Source organism: Cyprinus carpio, chromosome B24 (assembly GCF_018340385.1).
Source record: "Cyprinus carpio isolate SPL01 chromosome B24, ASM1834038v1, whole genome shotgun sequence".
NCBI classification, from domain to species: Eukaryota; Metazoa; Chordata; class Actinopteri; order Cypriniformes; family Cyprinidae; genus Cyprinus; species Cyprinus carpio.
The window spans coordinates 4,017,483-4,033,992 of NC_056620.1; the positions used below are offsets into that span (position 1 = coordinate 4,017,483).

The window sequence follows — 16,510 nt, forward strand, 5'->3', positions numbered from 1 at the left end:
AATTTAAGACGAAATGTGTTGGGACAGTTTCTTTCTTTCTTTCTTTCTTTTTTTTTTTGACGTACATGCATCTTCATATTGAATTTATTTCTGTTCATCCACTAAAAATAGAAAATGCAAAAAGGGTTCTGAAAAGGGAAGTCAGTTCTGAGAAAAGCTCTAAGCATCATTTGTTTGCAGATGCCGCTCTTATATGTTTCTTGTAATCTAATGACATTCAGATTGTGTCTGAGTATGTGTGTGTGTGTGTGTGTGTGTGTGTGTGTGTGAAGAAGTATCCAAATACTCTTTGGGGCCACTTTATATTCTGATACATATGGTAAATAGATATGTACTATTATAAATTGCAGATAATTGCATTTAATTGCTTCTATCAAACGTATGTTTCCATTATGGTGTATTTAGTATGAGATATAAATCAACAAACAGTTTTCTGTGTTTTATTGCTTTACTGATCAAGGTATTTTGCCACAGCCAAACTTTTTCAGACAGTTCCCTCTCAGTACAGGTTGTTGAGCACGTAGCTAGCGATGTATTTGACAGCCAGCATGGTCTCCTCACAAGTGGGCTTGATCTGAGACTCAGGCAGCAGGAAACCATAACGACCTTCGTCACGCAGCTCGAAGGTGTAGGAGTATTTCACGCCCAGGTCATAAGCCCAGTCGTCAGAGCCACCAGCAGCAGGGTCTGCAATGAGAAGAGTCATGAAACAAATCAGCAAAAACCTGCTCACTACATGCTAAATGGCTCCTGATAGAAACAATGTTTTCCTGGCCAGGCTGTAGTACATACCACCACAGGAGAGTAGAGCGGACAGATTTTAGTTTTTAAATTTTTAACATATAAGTCTTATAAGTCTTCTTTTGGAAACAAAAGACCAGAGCTTATCTTGGACTCTTTATACTCACAGATGGTCACAGCACCAGGGCCGCTAGTGTATCTGGTTCCGTGCAGGGAGCGCAGAGCTGCAATAGCTCCCTGAGACACACTCAGCTACCAAAAAAGAAAAGATACAAGACTCATGTCAGTCAGAAACCTCAAAGGCACATGCCATTTTTGCAGTGAGCTTCAATCCAAACGTACCAGCTCTGAGTGATCAGCAGCCAGCCCATATTTGTAGGAATAAGGGAAAAGGAGCAGCTGGGAATATGAGTGAACAGTCAGGTAGGCCTTGATGATGGACTTGTTGGAGCGGATGAAGTTGGCCAAATTCTTGGACTCGATCTCAGATTCTACGCTGCTTCCACAGTAGGTTTCACTGCAAGGGTTGCTGGAAGCTCCAGTGGCTGGGAAGTGAATGGCATACATCAAACATATTTCATGGAACATTATATGACATTATTTGTGAATGTCATGAAGGACCACTTCCCATTCATTTCTAATATGCTGTTGATTTTAATAGCTTTAATAGGAAGCAAGTACTCACTGCACCATCCAGCATCAAAGTTTCTGTTGGGGTCAGTACCGATACAGCTGCTACCACTGTTCTTGGATCGGGTCTTTCTCCACATCCTGTCCTGTGGGATCAAAACAAGAGCATTTTATTTTATTCACTCTTGACCATATATATTGCACATTGTATATTTATGTGTCTTTGTGTGTAATGACAATTCACAATGTCTCCTAAATCGATGCACACTATGTGTTTGGACATTAATTCTTCCCCCTGCATTTTAGAATTGATAGAAAGGGATAATATGAAATATTTCAACGAAGTAATAGGAGATGATGTATTTATCATTTATATTTGACAACAAGATTAAGAAATAAGTTATATTTTGAGAAGAGTCATCGGAATGGTGTAGATTGTCTCAAATGAAAACTGTTATCCTTTCTATAAAAAAACAAAGAAACATTTAATTATGTACAGTGCGGGTCGCTATGTTGAAACAATGTAACTCGTTACAACCGAAGAAGAAGAAAAATCTGAAGCCAAAAGAAAGAAACACCAACAAAGACAAAAACAAAAGAACATTGACATTCACACAGTGGGAGATTTGATGAGGGAGAGTATAGCATGAGTAGCAAAATTGCTTTTTTGTTGAGCATGTAACTGAATTAATTGTTCTGCAGACCGCTCTCTAATTCATTAATATCAGTATAATTTATGTAAAACTGAAAGCACATTTAAGCATAAGCATTTAAATCAAAACATATATATATATTTTTTTTTTAAAGATGAGAAACACAAAAGAAACATAATTTCAGTTAAGCTAGATCTATATATGAAAATACTGAACAGATATGAACGTTCCTTGGTCCAGGTGTATTCATAGCCATCGATGTTGAAGACAGGCAAAACAAGGAAGTCCATTCTATCCAGAAGGTTGGTCATCTCAGGGTCACTGCCGTAGGTGGACACAGCCTTACCATAAGTAAAACAAAGTTTAGATTCATAGATCTCTTGAATGAATGTTATTTATTTATTTATTTCCTGTACCTCATTTATGAACCACTGACAGAAAGCATGGGTGATCCATTCTCTGGCATGAAAGCCACAGTCCATGAAGACAGCTGGCTTAGCAGAGCCTGTCTTCTTCCCAATCTGTAGAAAAGGAAAAAATGCATTGTTTTTATTGTCAAAACCAACCAACTGTTACTGCACTGGTAATCATGGCAGGTCATTTCGAAAACAAAAGGCCACTTAACCGTACTTGAAGAGAGAACATTTCTGTAAATGTTCAACTGTACGTCTTTATCACAAGGGTATACAGAGTTTTGTTAAGTGACTGGCAGAGGTAGGGATTTACCTTCAGAAGATGCATGGGACGTCCCTCATAAGTGTTCCCGATCACCTGCCTGCTGATCAGGTCAGCATTGGCAGAGCTTATGGAGACTACCCAATCATTAATCTGTAGGTGAGAATAAAGATAAATAAATAAATAAATAAAACACCTGGAATGGAGATAAACATATCTATATTTACAGGTTATTATGAGTGCACTGGCAATCATACCGTGGCCCAGTTGTTGTACTTTGTGTAGTCATGGGCCTTTGTCGCCCTCTTGTTGTCCATCTGAGCCTCCACAGCCTCCTGAAGATTTTCAAACATGATCCTGCAAAGACAATGATGACCCATTTTAAACCGGTACAATAGTTTAAAAAACTAAAATAAATAAATAAATAATATCTAACATTGGTTACCAGTAATCCGTGATATATCAAGATATTCATTTTGAATAGTAATATACAAGTGCCAGGTAGAGCACCCACACGTTGTACTGTATTATTTTTTAAAATTCTAATGCAACTCATGTGTACATGTCATACTTACTTTACTTCTATGCCACTCTGCTGTAAAATGGTGAAGACCATGTCAAGCTGGGCTGCAGGAACATGAATATCAACATTCATGCCAATGGTCACAAGGTCAGGACTGTCAGGCTTCCAGAAATCCACCTGCAGAGGGTGCAGTGTGTACACTTACTGAAACAGTGGACTGTGCAAACATGTGACTACAATGATTGTTTAGAACGACTATAATATATATATATATATATATATATATATATATATATATATATATATATATATATATATATATATATATATATATAATCCGACATATGTTCATTTAATTGAAATATTTACTGTATTAAAAGATGCTGTAATTAAGCATGGTCTTGATTTATATTTACAAAAACTTGCAGTTCTATAATTCTATAACTATACATCAGAAATTCTGATGGCCTTTTAAAAATTAGCTGATAGTGTCATCTGGTGGCCAAGATTGGTCCTACAATGTAATTGTTAGCTGGCAGTTTTGTTTTGTCTTGTTGCCTCTCTCTCTCTCTCTCTCTCTCTCTCTGGGAGGTGGGGGGTTGGTGGAATATATTTTAGAATGATTAAAAACGTAATTAAATTTTTAAAAATTGCTAATTATTATGGTTAATATTATTATTATAATTATTTATTTATTTTTTACTTTGCTGCTCAGTGCTTCTATACAAAATACTAAATAAATAAATGAGTAAATAAATAAGCCTATATTTTATCTCTTTAAAAAGAGTTTGCATTTTTTATTTTACCTTGACTTTGTGGCCTATTTCCCTGATGATTGTCACATCTTCCTCGGATCCAGGTGTCAGACGGAGGACCTTATCTCTAGAGAAGCATTGAGAGATATAAATATGTCTGTATTTAAATATGTATAAATATTACCATCTTAGATATAAGCTCCACATGTTGTAATCTTTCTGGTTAAAGAGATTAAAATATATTCAAGATTTTACCCCACAAATTTGGTTGGCTCACAGAGAGCAACAGCCACCAATCCCAAGAGCAAAAGGACCTTCATTTTGCCAGTATGTACATGTTCAACACACAGATCTCTTTTTATAATGCCAGGCCTTCAAGGGCCGCCCAGTCCTGACCTTCTCCAGAATGCCTTCATATGCATCATTTATAATTCACCTGTTGCACATGCTTTCCAAGATATTTTTAGCTATGATTTGAGGTGACAACAGCTTCAAATACAAATCTTTCAATCATTAACCTGTTAAAAGGCAGATGCTTAAATGTTAACAGCGAAAAGAAAAACTAATTGGGGCCATCATTTAAAAAACTGGCTTTTATTTAAATAGTCCTAGACACATCTAGTGCTGTTTGCATGTTCAAAATCTTGTTCCAGTACAAAATCTGAAATGGACACATAAGAGAGACAAAGAGAAAACAAATAAATGAATGTATTTTTAAAGGCTTAAAAAATAATAATAATAATAATAATAATAATAATAATAATAATAATAAAAAAGTAATGTCTTTGTAACATCAGAAATTATATAACAAAACAAAAACATTCAACAATGTAAAACTTTTTTTGTCTTCAATGTTTATTTTTCACATTCATATCTCATATAGAAGCAGTTAATATCTTACTACAGTTATCAACTGATTTTATTTTTCTAGAAAAGCCTTGAAACATTACAGTTGCACTACAGGGACACATTCTCAAGTATATGAATTAACTAGGTCACAAATATAATTGAACATTTTACACTGTTGTACTGAATTCAAAAATGTTATATACATTGTGGTATAAGTAAAAGACAATATTTAAAGTGAAAAAAAAGGAGTGACCAAGATAAGTATATACACAGTATCACCTATACATAGTTTTTGCAATATGCAATACATTTTTATTCTAATTATTTTTTATGTATATATTTAAGATTTTATGTGATAAATATGGTCCATTGTTATGAAAAAGAAATTATTTAAAATAATTTTTTTTAAATAAAAAAATAAAATGTAATATTTCAGTGTATTTAGTCAAATGCCAAATTAATTGCATTAATCTGTGATTAATTTGCATTCATAATGTGTTAGACTGCAAAAACTTAATGCAAGTGCAGTTGACTTGAAAAAAAAAAACTTACTAGAGAAGCAGACCATTAGTTATCGGCACTAACAGATATTGGCATAAACTGTATTTTATATGTTCAGTTTTCTCTGCAGTCATGATGAAGAATCTTGACAAGTGAGTTAACATAGTTATTGCAGAATAACACATCTTAATGAAACTGACATTTGAAGGCAATTCTATCGCCCGCTTGATTAGAAAGCATTTTTATTGTCACAGTAACTGTGTATGTTTATCAGAACTATGCTCTGGCAGTGCATTAGCCTGTTGTTAGCTAATCAAAAAATATCTTATAGTACCATTCAAAATCCCAAAACAGATCAATACAGAATTTCAGCTGTGCCTTTTATACTTAAGATGTCTTAACAGTGGATGTTGAATCATTCTTGGAGCTTGTTGGGTTGAGCAGACCAGAGGTAAAATGGGTGTTGACATTCATCTTTGAGCTAATGCTAAAGTTATTGCTAGATTGTCCAGACACACACCCTAGTAACCTCAGTAGGTTCTTGCGAAAGTTGTGTCCAACAAACCCATAAAGAATGGGGTTTACACAACTGTTTAAATAGGAGATGCAGATGGTAAATGGCATGGCTGTGTCAATAACATCCAGTGTTTGGCAGTTTCCCACTACGCCGAGCGTGGCCAGCAGCTCCATGAAGTGGAAAGCTTGGTGAGGAGCCCAACAGACAAAGAAAGCTAGCACAGTAGCGGCTATCATACGTAGAGTTTCGTCTTCCCGAGAGCGAACGCTTTTCCTCAACAGACCCCTGGAATCCAAAAGTGCCCGACCGATCAGACAATAGCAGGTGATGATGACGAGGAAAGGCACAAGGAAACCTAGCACGCTTTTTAGCACGCTAAGGGTAACTAGCAAGTTAATCTGCTCACTGCGGTGCCAGACAGCACACAACGTAGAGTTCCCAATGTCGTACACATCCCGGCTTAACGCCGTAGGTGCACTGAGGAGCAAGGCAAACAGCCATATGAGTACACACGTCAGGTTGGCGTAGAAAAGCGTGCGCTGGCGTCTGGAGCGCACCGGATGTACAATAGCAAGATATCGATCAATGCTAAGAGCGGTGAGGAAGAATATGCTAGTATAGAGGTTGAAGATGACCAATCCGGCACTTGCTTTGCACAGGAAGGTCCCAAAGGGCCAGTGGTAACCCGTAGCTGTGAAAGTGGCCCACAAAGGTAGCGTAATAAGGAAAGTGAGGTCCGATATGGCTAGATTGAGCACAAACACGTTTGCTACTGTCTTCAGCTTCATGTAGCGGTAGATGACAGCCACCACCATGCTATTGCCAATGATCCCGATGACGAAATTGCATCCGTAGACGACAGGGATGAAGGTGAAGATGAAGCTGTATCTTCCAGACATACTGCAGTTCACATGGAGGCCCTCGCTCATTCCTGATGTTTTGTTCTCCATTTCTGGTCTCCAGTTGTGGTGATTATGTGACTACAAATCGGTTCCGCTATCCACAGGGTGTGTCTGCTGTAACCAACACCACCTTTGGGGTAATGGCTTCACTGACACCTATAAAGGAGAGCAACAAAAATGTCAGACACAGTCCAGGGGAAGAGGCATCATTACCAAAGTCAAAGGCCGTAAACAGCGGTCGTGACACATGGCCATGAAAGAGCTCCTGCTACGCACTCTCATTAAGCTCTACACATTAAAACTGTCCTCACTCATCATGCTACTTCTGCTAAATAAGATGCCGTTAAAAAACAGATGCTTGATGAATCAGCCCTTTGAAATTGCATTTATCTGTCCACCAGGAACCCCTTAAAATACTCTCTAAAATGGTGTTTGTCACGGAACATGGGAAAAAGTTGAGGGAAACTGTCTTTCTGTTTGTCTGTCTGTCGCTCCCTTGAGTGATGAGCATTGTTGCTGATGCAGTAACTGGTTTGTTTAGCAGAACTGTGATGTGGCTGTGTTGTTGGCTGATCAAAAATATTAAAAATATCTTGTAGGACTTTTCAAAATCCCAAAACACAGATTAGTACAGAATTCCAGCTATGCATTTTGCACTTAAGATGTCTTAACTGTGGATGTTGAATTTTTCTTGGAACTTGTTTGGTTGAGCAGACCAGAGGTACAATGGATGTTGACATTTATCTCTGGGCTAGTGTTAAACATCCTAGCAACCTCAGCAGCTTTTTGCAAAAGTTGTCTATTTGCCTCACTGTCTGTCTAAAGACCATAAGACCATATTCTCCAGTTTCAGTGAATTTTCATTGTATTGCTGTCCATTTGAGCAAATCTGAATGGCAAATTCAGAATTTAAAATGCATTATTAATTACATTTTAATTAATTTCTGAATGGCCCATGGATGTTTTACTCTGATACAATATTTAATTGGCTAGATACTAATTAAGTTCAGTGGTATTCATTTACATTGTACTGAAACCTCCTGCTTTTTATATTTTCTCAAATAAGAGAATACTTTTTTCCTTGATCATCACTCAATAATTCATGGGTCAATTCTGTCAGATGCAAATAAATAAATAATAAAAATAAAAAATATAATATGCAGTCAAATGTTTATGGATGTTATTTAAAATAAAATTGCAATGAATGAATAATTGTTAATAATAAGTAAAATATCGTAATTGAAACATCTCTAAAACAATTTGTATTTGTGTGTGTGTGTGTAAAACCTTTAATGAAAATTTCTGTAAAATTGTTTTTGAACTTTATTTCAATGACAATATATTACTGTAATTTTACAGTTTTTGTTTGGCAGCCATAGCTTTTTTTTTTTTTTTCCAGTGTAAAGGGGAAATGCTGCTATTTAAAATTAATAACATACAAGGAAATAGTTTTGTCCCATATCTCATAAGAATGAGATTTGAAGCTTGTCCTCACAACTGAAGGGAGCATGGAGTCTCTGAAAGCCAGTCCATGTCCTGAATCACCTTCACATCTAGCAACATATCTTTTTCTTGAGACTTTTGTGCATAAATATGGAAATCCACCTAAAAATTGTTATCAGTATACACAAACAAATGTAAATGTCATGGAAATTCATTGCTCAAAGTCAGGGCGCTCTGTTATCAAAGTGTGTGTCTTGAACATACTGTACTATAAGCAGATGGATGGAAACTGTTACCTGCTAGTGTTAGCTACAGCAGAGCCTATGCTCATGAAAGTGGCATGGCGGTAAACGTGCTTTTCTAACTACACCATTAATTGATGTAGGAGATAGAGGGAGAGAGAGAGAGGTGCATTAGAGCATTGCAGAGTTGTTATGTTCCATACACCGTGTGCTGAAAGGAGCTCAGCATGAGAATTTCTAATCAGCACACACCTAAATAAACAGGTCACCAGGGGTCTAGGCTGTGGAAAGTGCCTGTGAGAAAATCAAATCTGTTTGCTGTTAAAAAATGAGCTTGCTGCTACCAGGATAGAGTGAGGAAAAATTATCCATTTAGAACATTGTCTATAAATGTCCAAAACTATAATAATGAAAACATTCTGCATACTTAATTAACTATGGCAGTATGAGCTTCGGTTTGCCACAAGGGGGCGCATTACATGGTTTCAGTAAATTTAAGCAAAATCGAAATATAAACCAGGATTGTGCAAAACGTCCAAATTTAGGAACTGGTACCCTTTCTATTTTCTATTTTCTACATAAAGAAGAATTTACTCTATGTAATGCAAGTCAAATAAATTTTTGCGACCCAAATGATTTTCACTAATTTTACTTATTTATTCCCTCTTATGTATTTTTTTTTATTTATTTATTTTGTCCTTCAATTTAATTTCTACTGTCTTCAAATTACAGTTATAAATGTATGTAAAAAAAACATAATGAATCTAAAATATTGAAAATTAATTTGTTCATAAAACACACACACAAACAAACAAACAAACAAACAAATAAATAAATAAAGATTTACTCTGTGACCATACAATTCATCATTTACTCGCCTCATTTTAAAGTGGTTTGATTTATATGTAAAGTGAATGTAGGTTTCTTTAGTTTCACAGTTGGGACATTTTAAATGCATGCATTCTTCTGTAAAAGCAACACCCATATCAGTTGCAGATGTGGCACAACATCAGGGTGCCGAGGGTAACAGGATAATGAAATTTCACCCCTGCATTTCTCCTCCTCAGGCTTGCTGCAGTAAAGCAGTTCCGCACGTCACCATTTGATTTAGTCCCGTTTTCTTTTCTTTTTTTTTTTTAAAGAGCGGAACAGTAGGCGGCTGTATATTTGACTGTACAGGGAACACTGAAGCTAAATGTGCGAGACAGGATCACTTTTAGTTGTGCATGTGTTACCATGCTTTTTCTCCGGATTCACTTTGATAACATGGGAACACATTGCTGAGAATCAAGATTCGCTGAAATACCTGCAACAAATATTGGTGCGAGTCATGTAAGAAAGATTGTATTTAGGAGTTAAACTCACAAGAACACCACCACAAAGTCAGAATTATGAGTGGGAAACTCAGAACTTTCTTTAAGCCCAGAGTTTCCTAGATGGTAGTGTGTCATTAAGAAATAATTTCAGATGCAGTGTCTGTATTGACGGTAAATTTGTTGAAACTAATTCAATTATTATAATTGTCTTTAAGTTGCATCATAAGCACATGGATGCACATATTTTATGTTTTTTTTTTTTTTTTTTTTTTTTTTTTTTTGAAATTCTTGTTGAAAAAAGATGCATCTCCATTTTGTTGCAACCATAGTGACTTGAGCACACTTGATGTCTTAATTACGACTTTCCAACTCGTAAATCTCAAACTGCCCAGGAGAACTTTAACACAAAATACATAAACACATAAGAGCACAAAACAGGAACACACAGCACCAAAGTAACTTCTCTTAAGCCAGATAATTTGTTAATAATCTTAATTGTTTCTCCCAGACGGCAATTATCTTAAATAGAGAGCAAATGGAAAGTTTAAATGGAGACTGTAAAAGGCAGAAATGCACATTTATATTAGTTTCCCAAATTCTATTAAATAGCAGATAAAGAACATTGGTGCATTTCCACCATTTACTGATTTGAACTGAATTTGAAATCCAATTTGAATTTTTAGGTGAAGTATTTAAAAAGAATTTAAAAAGAAACATCTGAAGAAAGGATTGTTGTATTTTATGTAAAATTAAGGTAAAATATAATTAAATACAATAAATTATGTACCCCTATATATGACATGCTGTTAAAAATAAGCAATAAATAAATGCATGTTTGAAAGCTGAGAATCATGGATGTGTGGTATAATTCTTCTTTATATTTTGAAATTGATTTTGAGGTCAAATGTCTCCTGGATATATTTTAATGAGATTCAACTGTGTATTTACTTGCTACTTTACCTAACAACTTAACTGTCTAAAATGAGCTCTGTTTAATCAGAAGTGTAGCGTGAGCACCACCATCTGGCAGAGCATTAAACTGCCCACTAAAAGTCATCTCTGATCTAGTTAAAGAGTCACTCAGTCTACTCCTCTCTCGCTTCGGAGAGGTACCACGTCAAATTCACCTCATCAGCACAACTGTGGCCACTAAAAAAACAATTATCTTCTCTCCTCTCCCGCTGGGGCGGTTTCTGTTGACTGGGCTTTTAAAGAAAACGGCTGTTTGGATTAACAGCAGATGGAATGACACGGACATCTGTCGGACATTTTGTTTAGCTGAGCACAAACGTAAGCCCTACATGGCAATTTAGCTTCTGTTATCGTGTTTAAGTTCTCAGCAGATAGATGAAATCTGCCACCATGGGAGTTGTGGACATCAAATATTAGTCAGCCTTAAGACTGCAGCTCAATAAAACATAGGGTTTGTCTGAGCTGAAGAGATGATAATGTTTTTAACAATGAGAGAGAGCACAATAACTTTGTACTAAACTTAGTGAGCTGTTTGCAGAGGCAGCATTTGAAGGTATTGTAAGTTCTCGAAACTGTTCTAAAAGCCTGGTCTCATGAAATTGCATATAAATAGCACAATTTTTTGGTTTTATTTGGTATGCTATTTGTATGCAGAAATTGACTTTGACCTGCAAGTGTTTGGAAAACACACAGTTTTCGCGTGCATATGATAGGCCTAAGCAATGTCTTGGCATGCATAGTCTATGATGTGCACTTTTGGCGTACATGTAATACGCACCTACACAGTCATGTAAGACAATTAAACAGAAATATTTTGACAACTTTGCTCAGGCATTTCAGAATGACCATAACAACATATAGATGTTGTGAACGAGATCGGTCTGCTGCTAGTCAAGTCAGCCCGTCTCATAGCACAAAGTCACATCACTTTTTTGATGCGCATGGAGGAATTCAGTAAATGTGTTTCCATCGTAGTTCATCCACATTTTTATTTTTCTTATCAGATAAAAATTTATCCAACTCAAATGTGCACAGAAGTTTTTTTGCACTTTTTTTTTATAATTTATGCACATCTTGCCGTTTCCATCCAAGGTGTTTTATTTTTTATTTTATTTTTTTATTTTTTAATGCGATACTCCAAAATGTGCAAATGTACAAAAGCTATTGGTAACTAAAATAGCTTTGTTACCAACTGTCTTCAAAACATCTTATTTCATGTTCCACAGAAGAAATGTTTGAAATGATATGAGGGTGAATGAATGATGACAATTTTTTATTTTATTTTATTTTTTATTTATTTTTTGGGGGGGGGGGTGAACTATCCCTTTAATGTTGATCACATGTAATTTATTATTATTATTATTATTATTATTATTATTATTATTATTATTATTATTAAATGATACTCTAAACAAGAAACTAAATCTGCCAGCTTGTGGCGGTAAATGTCTTCAGTTGATTCGTTCAAACAGCTGATTCATTCAGGAATTAATGGCTCTGTTTATGAATGGGCCTTTGAATCATTGGTTCACACCACTTGTTCAAAACGCAGATTATTCAGAAAGTAAACACCTCTGTGTTGGTCTGGGACACAAAACAATTCTGCTATGGTTTTAAAGTTGAATAAATCTCTGCAAAATTTAGCAAAAAACACATATTGTGTTTAAAATATTATTCAGTATTCCAATTTACTGAACTGGTGTATAAAATAACATATGGTATCTCTTATCACATGATATAATTATGAGACAAGAACTCATACAGGGCCATTGTTTTTTTTTTTTTTTTTTTTTTTTTTTTTTTCATCAATATCTTGAAATTTAGAGCATAACTGCATTTATTTTTTGTATTTATGTACATGTAGTTTATTGTTACAGTGAAGCAATAGCATTAAGTCAGTCTTGATCACACTGTCTGTAAGTTATAGTATACCGCAGATGGATTTTGTTCCAGCAACAAACATACATTTTGTTCTTATTTATACATGCACGACAGCCTTATCACCCAGTAGCCCAAGACTGGTCGCCCACTGAAGCTAAGCAGTGTTGAGCCCGGTCAGGATGGGAGACCTGGGAAAACTAGGTTGCTGCTGGAAGAGGTGTTAGTGAGGCCAGCAGGGGGTGCTCACCCTGTTGTCTGTGTGGGTCCTAAGGCATCAGTATAGTGATGGGGACATTATACTGTCAACAAGCACCATCCTTCGGATGAGATTAAACCGAGGTTCTGACTCTCTGTGATCATTAAAAAAAATCCCATCCTGGCCAAATTTGCCCATTGGCCTCTGACCATCATGACCAGCCTCCTAGCAGTCCCCATATATACTGATTGGCTTCGACACTCGGTCTCATACCTGTCAACATTTGGATACCGAAATCCGGGAGACTCCGGGGGGCGGGGCGGTTGGGGGTAGGGGGGTTTGCGGGGGCGGGACTCAACGGATGGGGGTTGGGTTTGGGGCGGGTCAGAGGCAAGTTAAATACACGTAATACATAATTATTGTGATAATAATGAGCCTTATTCATGTTTCTTGTTTATTTATCTTTATTATAACAAATGTTATATTACATAAAAGGAAACACTGTGGTGCATGTGGAACATGTAACAAAAAAATTCATGTACGTGAAGAACATGGAAACACCTTCATGTTAAATAGATGAAGTACAGTACTTCATGTATTTAACATGAAGGTGTTTCCTAGTGTTTCTTACATCCAGAATTATAATTGTAAGTAGCAGACTTTTCTGCTATAAGTACCCCTCTGGAGGGAGTGATAAAGTTTGAAATCGCGGGTGTGCCCCTTTGTGCCTCCACAGCGCGATTGTGCCGTTGGGATTTATTGTGCTGCGTTACGTCGTTTTTCCCACCGTGTCCGATACTGAAATCAGTGCTACATACTTTGCAAAAAGCGTGGGAATTGCCAATGTTGCTTCATGATAAAAAATTAAATTCCTCCAACCAGCTTTTTGTTATATTTGCAGCTATATTTCGTTTTTTTTCCATAGCACCACTTGAGCTTTCTAATGCCATTTTTAGTGACGCTTGATTCAAATTCCCCCGTCTACCTGCGCAGATATCAACTGCGCAACAGAGCTGTAGGTTGCCAGGTTGAGGTCACGAATGGGTTCAAAACTGTATGATGTATCTATTGTGTGAGTAGGATACGTTTCATACATAATCTGGCAACTGGACAACCTTGGAATAATGTATTGATGTGATTATTCATATTACGAGGTAGGGCCATACAAATTACGGGAGTTTCCCGGGAGAAATAACAAAACGGGAGGGGCGGGAGATGGGTGTGAAATACGGGAGACTCCCGGGAAAAACGGGAGTGTTGACAGGTATGCTCGGTCTCCTCTCCACCAGTAAACTGGTGTGTGTGGTAGGCGTTCTGGCACACTATGGCTGCCGTCACATCATCCAGGTGGATACTGCACACTGGTGGTGGATGAGGAGATAGCCCCTCACAATGTAAAGTGCTTTGAGTGCCTAGAAAAGTGCTATATAAATGTAATGACTTATCATTATTATTATTATGACTGGAATAACAATAAACTTGACTATAGTGTGTCCTTATTTAGATAGCAAGGTACATGTGTATATTAACGACCGTTCCATACATTATTGTATGTGGAGCATAATGGAAACAACTCACCAGATTTAACAAAGTGCTCATAAGATGCTTTTAGCATGATTTTGTAACCATCATATATGCAAATTCTTTGTTCATTCAACAAAAGTCAAAGAAATCACTCAGCGTGGGTTTTTCATGAAAGTGAGCACATATACAATATATTTTTTTTATATTAATATATGTGTTAAGAGAGAGAGAGAGAGAGAGAGAGAGAGATTTTTTCTTCCAATTTCTGTTAAAATAATAATAATAATAATAATATTTTTAAGGTAAATCCTTCAGTGTAGGATGTTCAGGGTGTTTTTTAAGGTGTTGCTAACTGACCAAAAGGTCCACCCCCAACTATCCACCATGTTAAAAACACAACCACAAATAATAGCACATTTCTCTTTAAAAAACTGCACTGTTATTCAGTATTATCCATGTCTGTAGCGGGAAGAGATGTTTTAATTAAACCATTTCTTCACATTTGATATTTATGGCAAAATCTTAACTATGCAATGAATATAATAATGATTCTTTCTTTAACATTAAAAATATGCATTATTTTACAAATGGCTACTAAATAAAGCATCTAAATAAGGATTTTAGATCTGTGCTGCATGTTCATGAATTTAGTTTAGTATCCAAATTAATGAATAAGTATTCAAACATTTTCAATAAACATGATTAGCTTTTAGTAGATTTTGCATGCTTACAATGACATATAAACACATTCAAAACTCTAAATAAACCAGAATTGGTCCTACCTGATGCAGTGGATAAGAAATCACAGTTTCAGAGTGTGAGCCAAAGTGCATGAACTGCTCAAACAAGACGAGAGACAGTCAAAGCGCTTGACACTTACACACACATCAGCATGTACAAACACACAGCATGTCCACCCCCCACTGATGAAAACATGGGTCACGTCTCATGCATTTCCACAGAGTCTGCTTGTTAAGACCACCACCCTCAGCATACACCCACTCAGCTTTAACACTCCTCCCATCTTAATGGCACATCTCCAGCTCAGCGGTCATTATTTCATGTCGTCCTCCCATGCCATGAATCGTGCAAAGGCAAATCATGACATCTCTAATTGGCCTCCCCCAAAGATTTTTAAATAGCACTGTCACCAACATGAAACATCGGAGATGGAGAGGAAATTGGTTGTCTCCTGTTCCTCTTATGTCCTTCAAAATCAAATGTGACTTTTTTCCATTGCTCCCCTAAAAAAACATGCAAGTACATTCTCTGTACTATGTGGCTGTTATGTCACTGATTGAGTGACGTACTGAGTGTACACACCAGAAGGCTTGATGATCAGATATGACATCTGAGACGGAGAAGGATAGGAAAAGAAAACAAAGTAGGGAAGCAGGTCTGTTGGGAAGGTTGGAGCCAGCTGCGAGTAGACATGAGAAAGAACATGGAGAACTTGTTTGTGAGAGTTAGAAAGACTGACCTATGAGGTCAGATCATCTGATTCAATTCTGCAGTCGGTAGATGTTCTTTCATGCCAGTTCAAATCCCATTTATTTTTGCAAGATCAGTGTGTGTAGGAAGCTCAGTGAGGTAAGATTTCAAATCATGAAACCAAAAAAAACAAAACAAAAAAACAACCATATTAAAAACCATATTTTCAAAATATTTTTGGTTCTGCTGAACACAGTGGAGTTTCTTTTGTGTCTTGATGGAGACGTGTGACTCTTCTGAAGTATTGCATAAGTTGCTTTCTTTATTAAATAGATTTGCTGTTATAAATTACTCCCTCTCATGTAGGTTCTAAACACATAAGATAATAAAGTCATTATTTTTGTTTTCTTTGCACATAAAATAAATAAATAAAAAAAGTATTCCTGTAGCTTCATAAAATTACAGTTGAACCACTGATGTCACATGGAATATTTTAACGATGTGCTTACTACCTTTCTGGGTCTTGAACATGTCAGTTGCATAGCTGTCTGTGGGGGGTAAGAAAGCTCTCGGATATCATCAAAAATATCTTCATTTGTGTTCTGAAGATGAACAAAGGTCTTATGGGTTTGGAACGACAGGAGGGTGAGTAATTAATGACAGAATTGTATTTTTTTGGGGTGAAATATCTTTAAGGTAACATTCTAGTTCAGAGACAAATTCTCACTATTAACTAGTTGCTTATTAGCATGCATATTA

At 36.3% G+C, this 16,510-nt stretch overlaps 2 protein-coding genes across 3 annotated transcripts; both read right to left on the reverse strand.

Moving 5' to 3' along the window:
* Positions 1-426: 426 nt before the first annotated feature.
* Positions 427-4,388, reverse strand: cpb1 (carboxypeptidase B1 (tissue)). Its single transcript, XM_019068574.2, has 11 exons — positions 4,233-4,388; positions 4,029-4,104; positions 3,275-3,399; positions 2,957-3,056; positions 2,751-2,852; positions 2,441-2,545; positions 2,255-2,365; positions 1,427-1,517; positions 1,084-1,286; positions 909-993; positions 427-687 (listed from the first exon to the last, which is right to left on the reverse strand). Exons 1-11 carry the CDS (start codon positions 4,295-4,297, stop codon positions 500-502), a joined length of 1,251 nt encoding a protein of 416 aa, XP_018924119.1. The 5' UTR covers positions 4,298-4,388; the 3' UTR covers positions 427-499.
* Positions 4,389-4,731: 343 nt separating this feature from the next.
* agtr1b (angiotensin II receptor, type 1b) lies at positions 4,732-15,605 on the reverse strand. Of its 2 annotated transcripts, none has more exons than XM_042751756.1 (2): positions 15,201-15,605; positions 4,732-6,902 (listed from the first exon to the last, which is right to left on the reverse strand). In XM_042751756.1, the coding sequence occupies exon 2, from the start codon at positions 6,792-6,794 to the stop codon at positions 5,715-5,717; it is 1,080 nt and encodes a 359-aa protein (XP_042607690.1). In that variant the 5' UTR covers positions 6,795-6,902; positions 15,201-15,605; the 3' UTR covers positions 4,732-5,714. The 2 variants fall into 2 exon arrangements, with proteins under 2 accessions (XP_042607690.1, XP_042607689.1); XM_042751755.1 differs by having other exon boundaries at positions 15,103-15,603.
* Between the last annotated feature and the right edge of the window lie 905 nt (positions 15,606-16,510).

Bases quoted from the DNA above. Each gene is read 5' to 3' on its own strand.
- cpb1 (XM_019068574.2), bottom strand. From the start codon at position 4,297: ATGAAGGTCCTTTTGCTCTTGGGATTGGTGGCTGTTGCTCTCTGTGAG. The intron at 3,400-4,028 runs GTAAAATAAAAA...CACCCTCTGCAG, and splicing joins AAATAGGCCACAAAGTCAAG to GTGGATTTCTGGAAGCCTGA. The intron at 2,546-2,750 runs GTAAATCCCTAC...CCTTTTCTACAG, and splicing joins GTCCCATGCATCTTCTGAAG to ATTGGGAAGAAGACAGGCTC.
- agtr1b (XM_042751756.1), bottom strand. From the start codon at position 6,794: ATGGAGAACAAAACATCAGGAATGAGCGAGGGCCTCCATGTGAACTGC.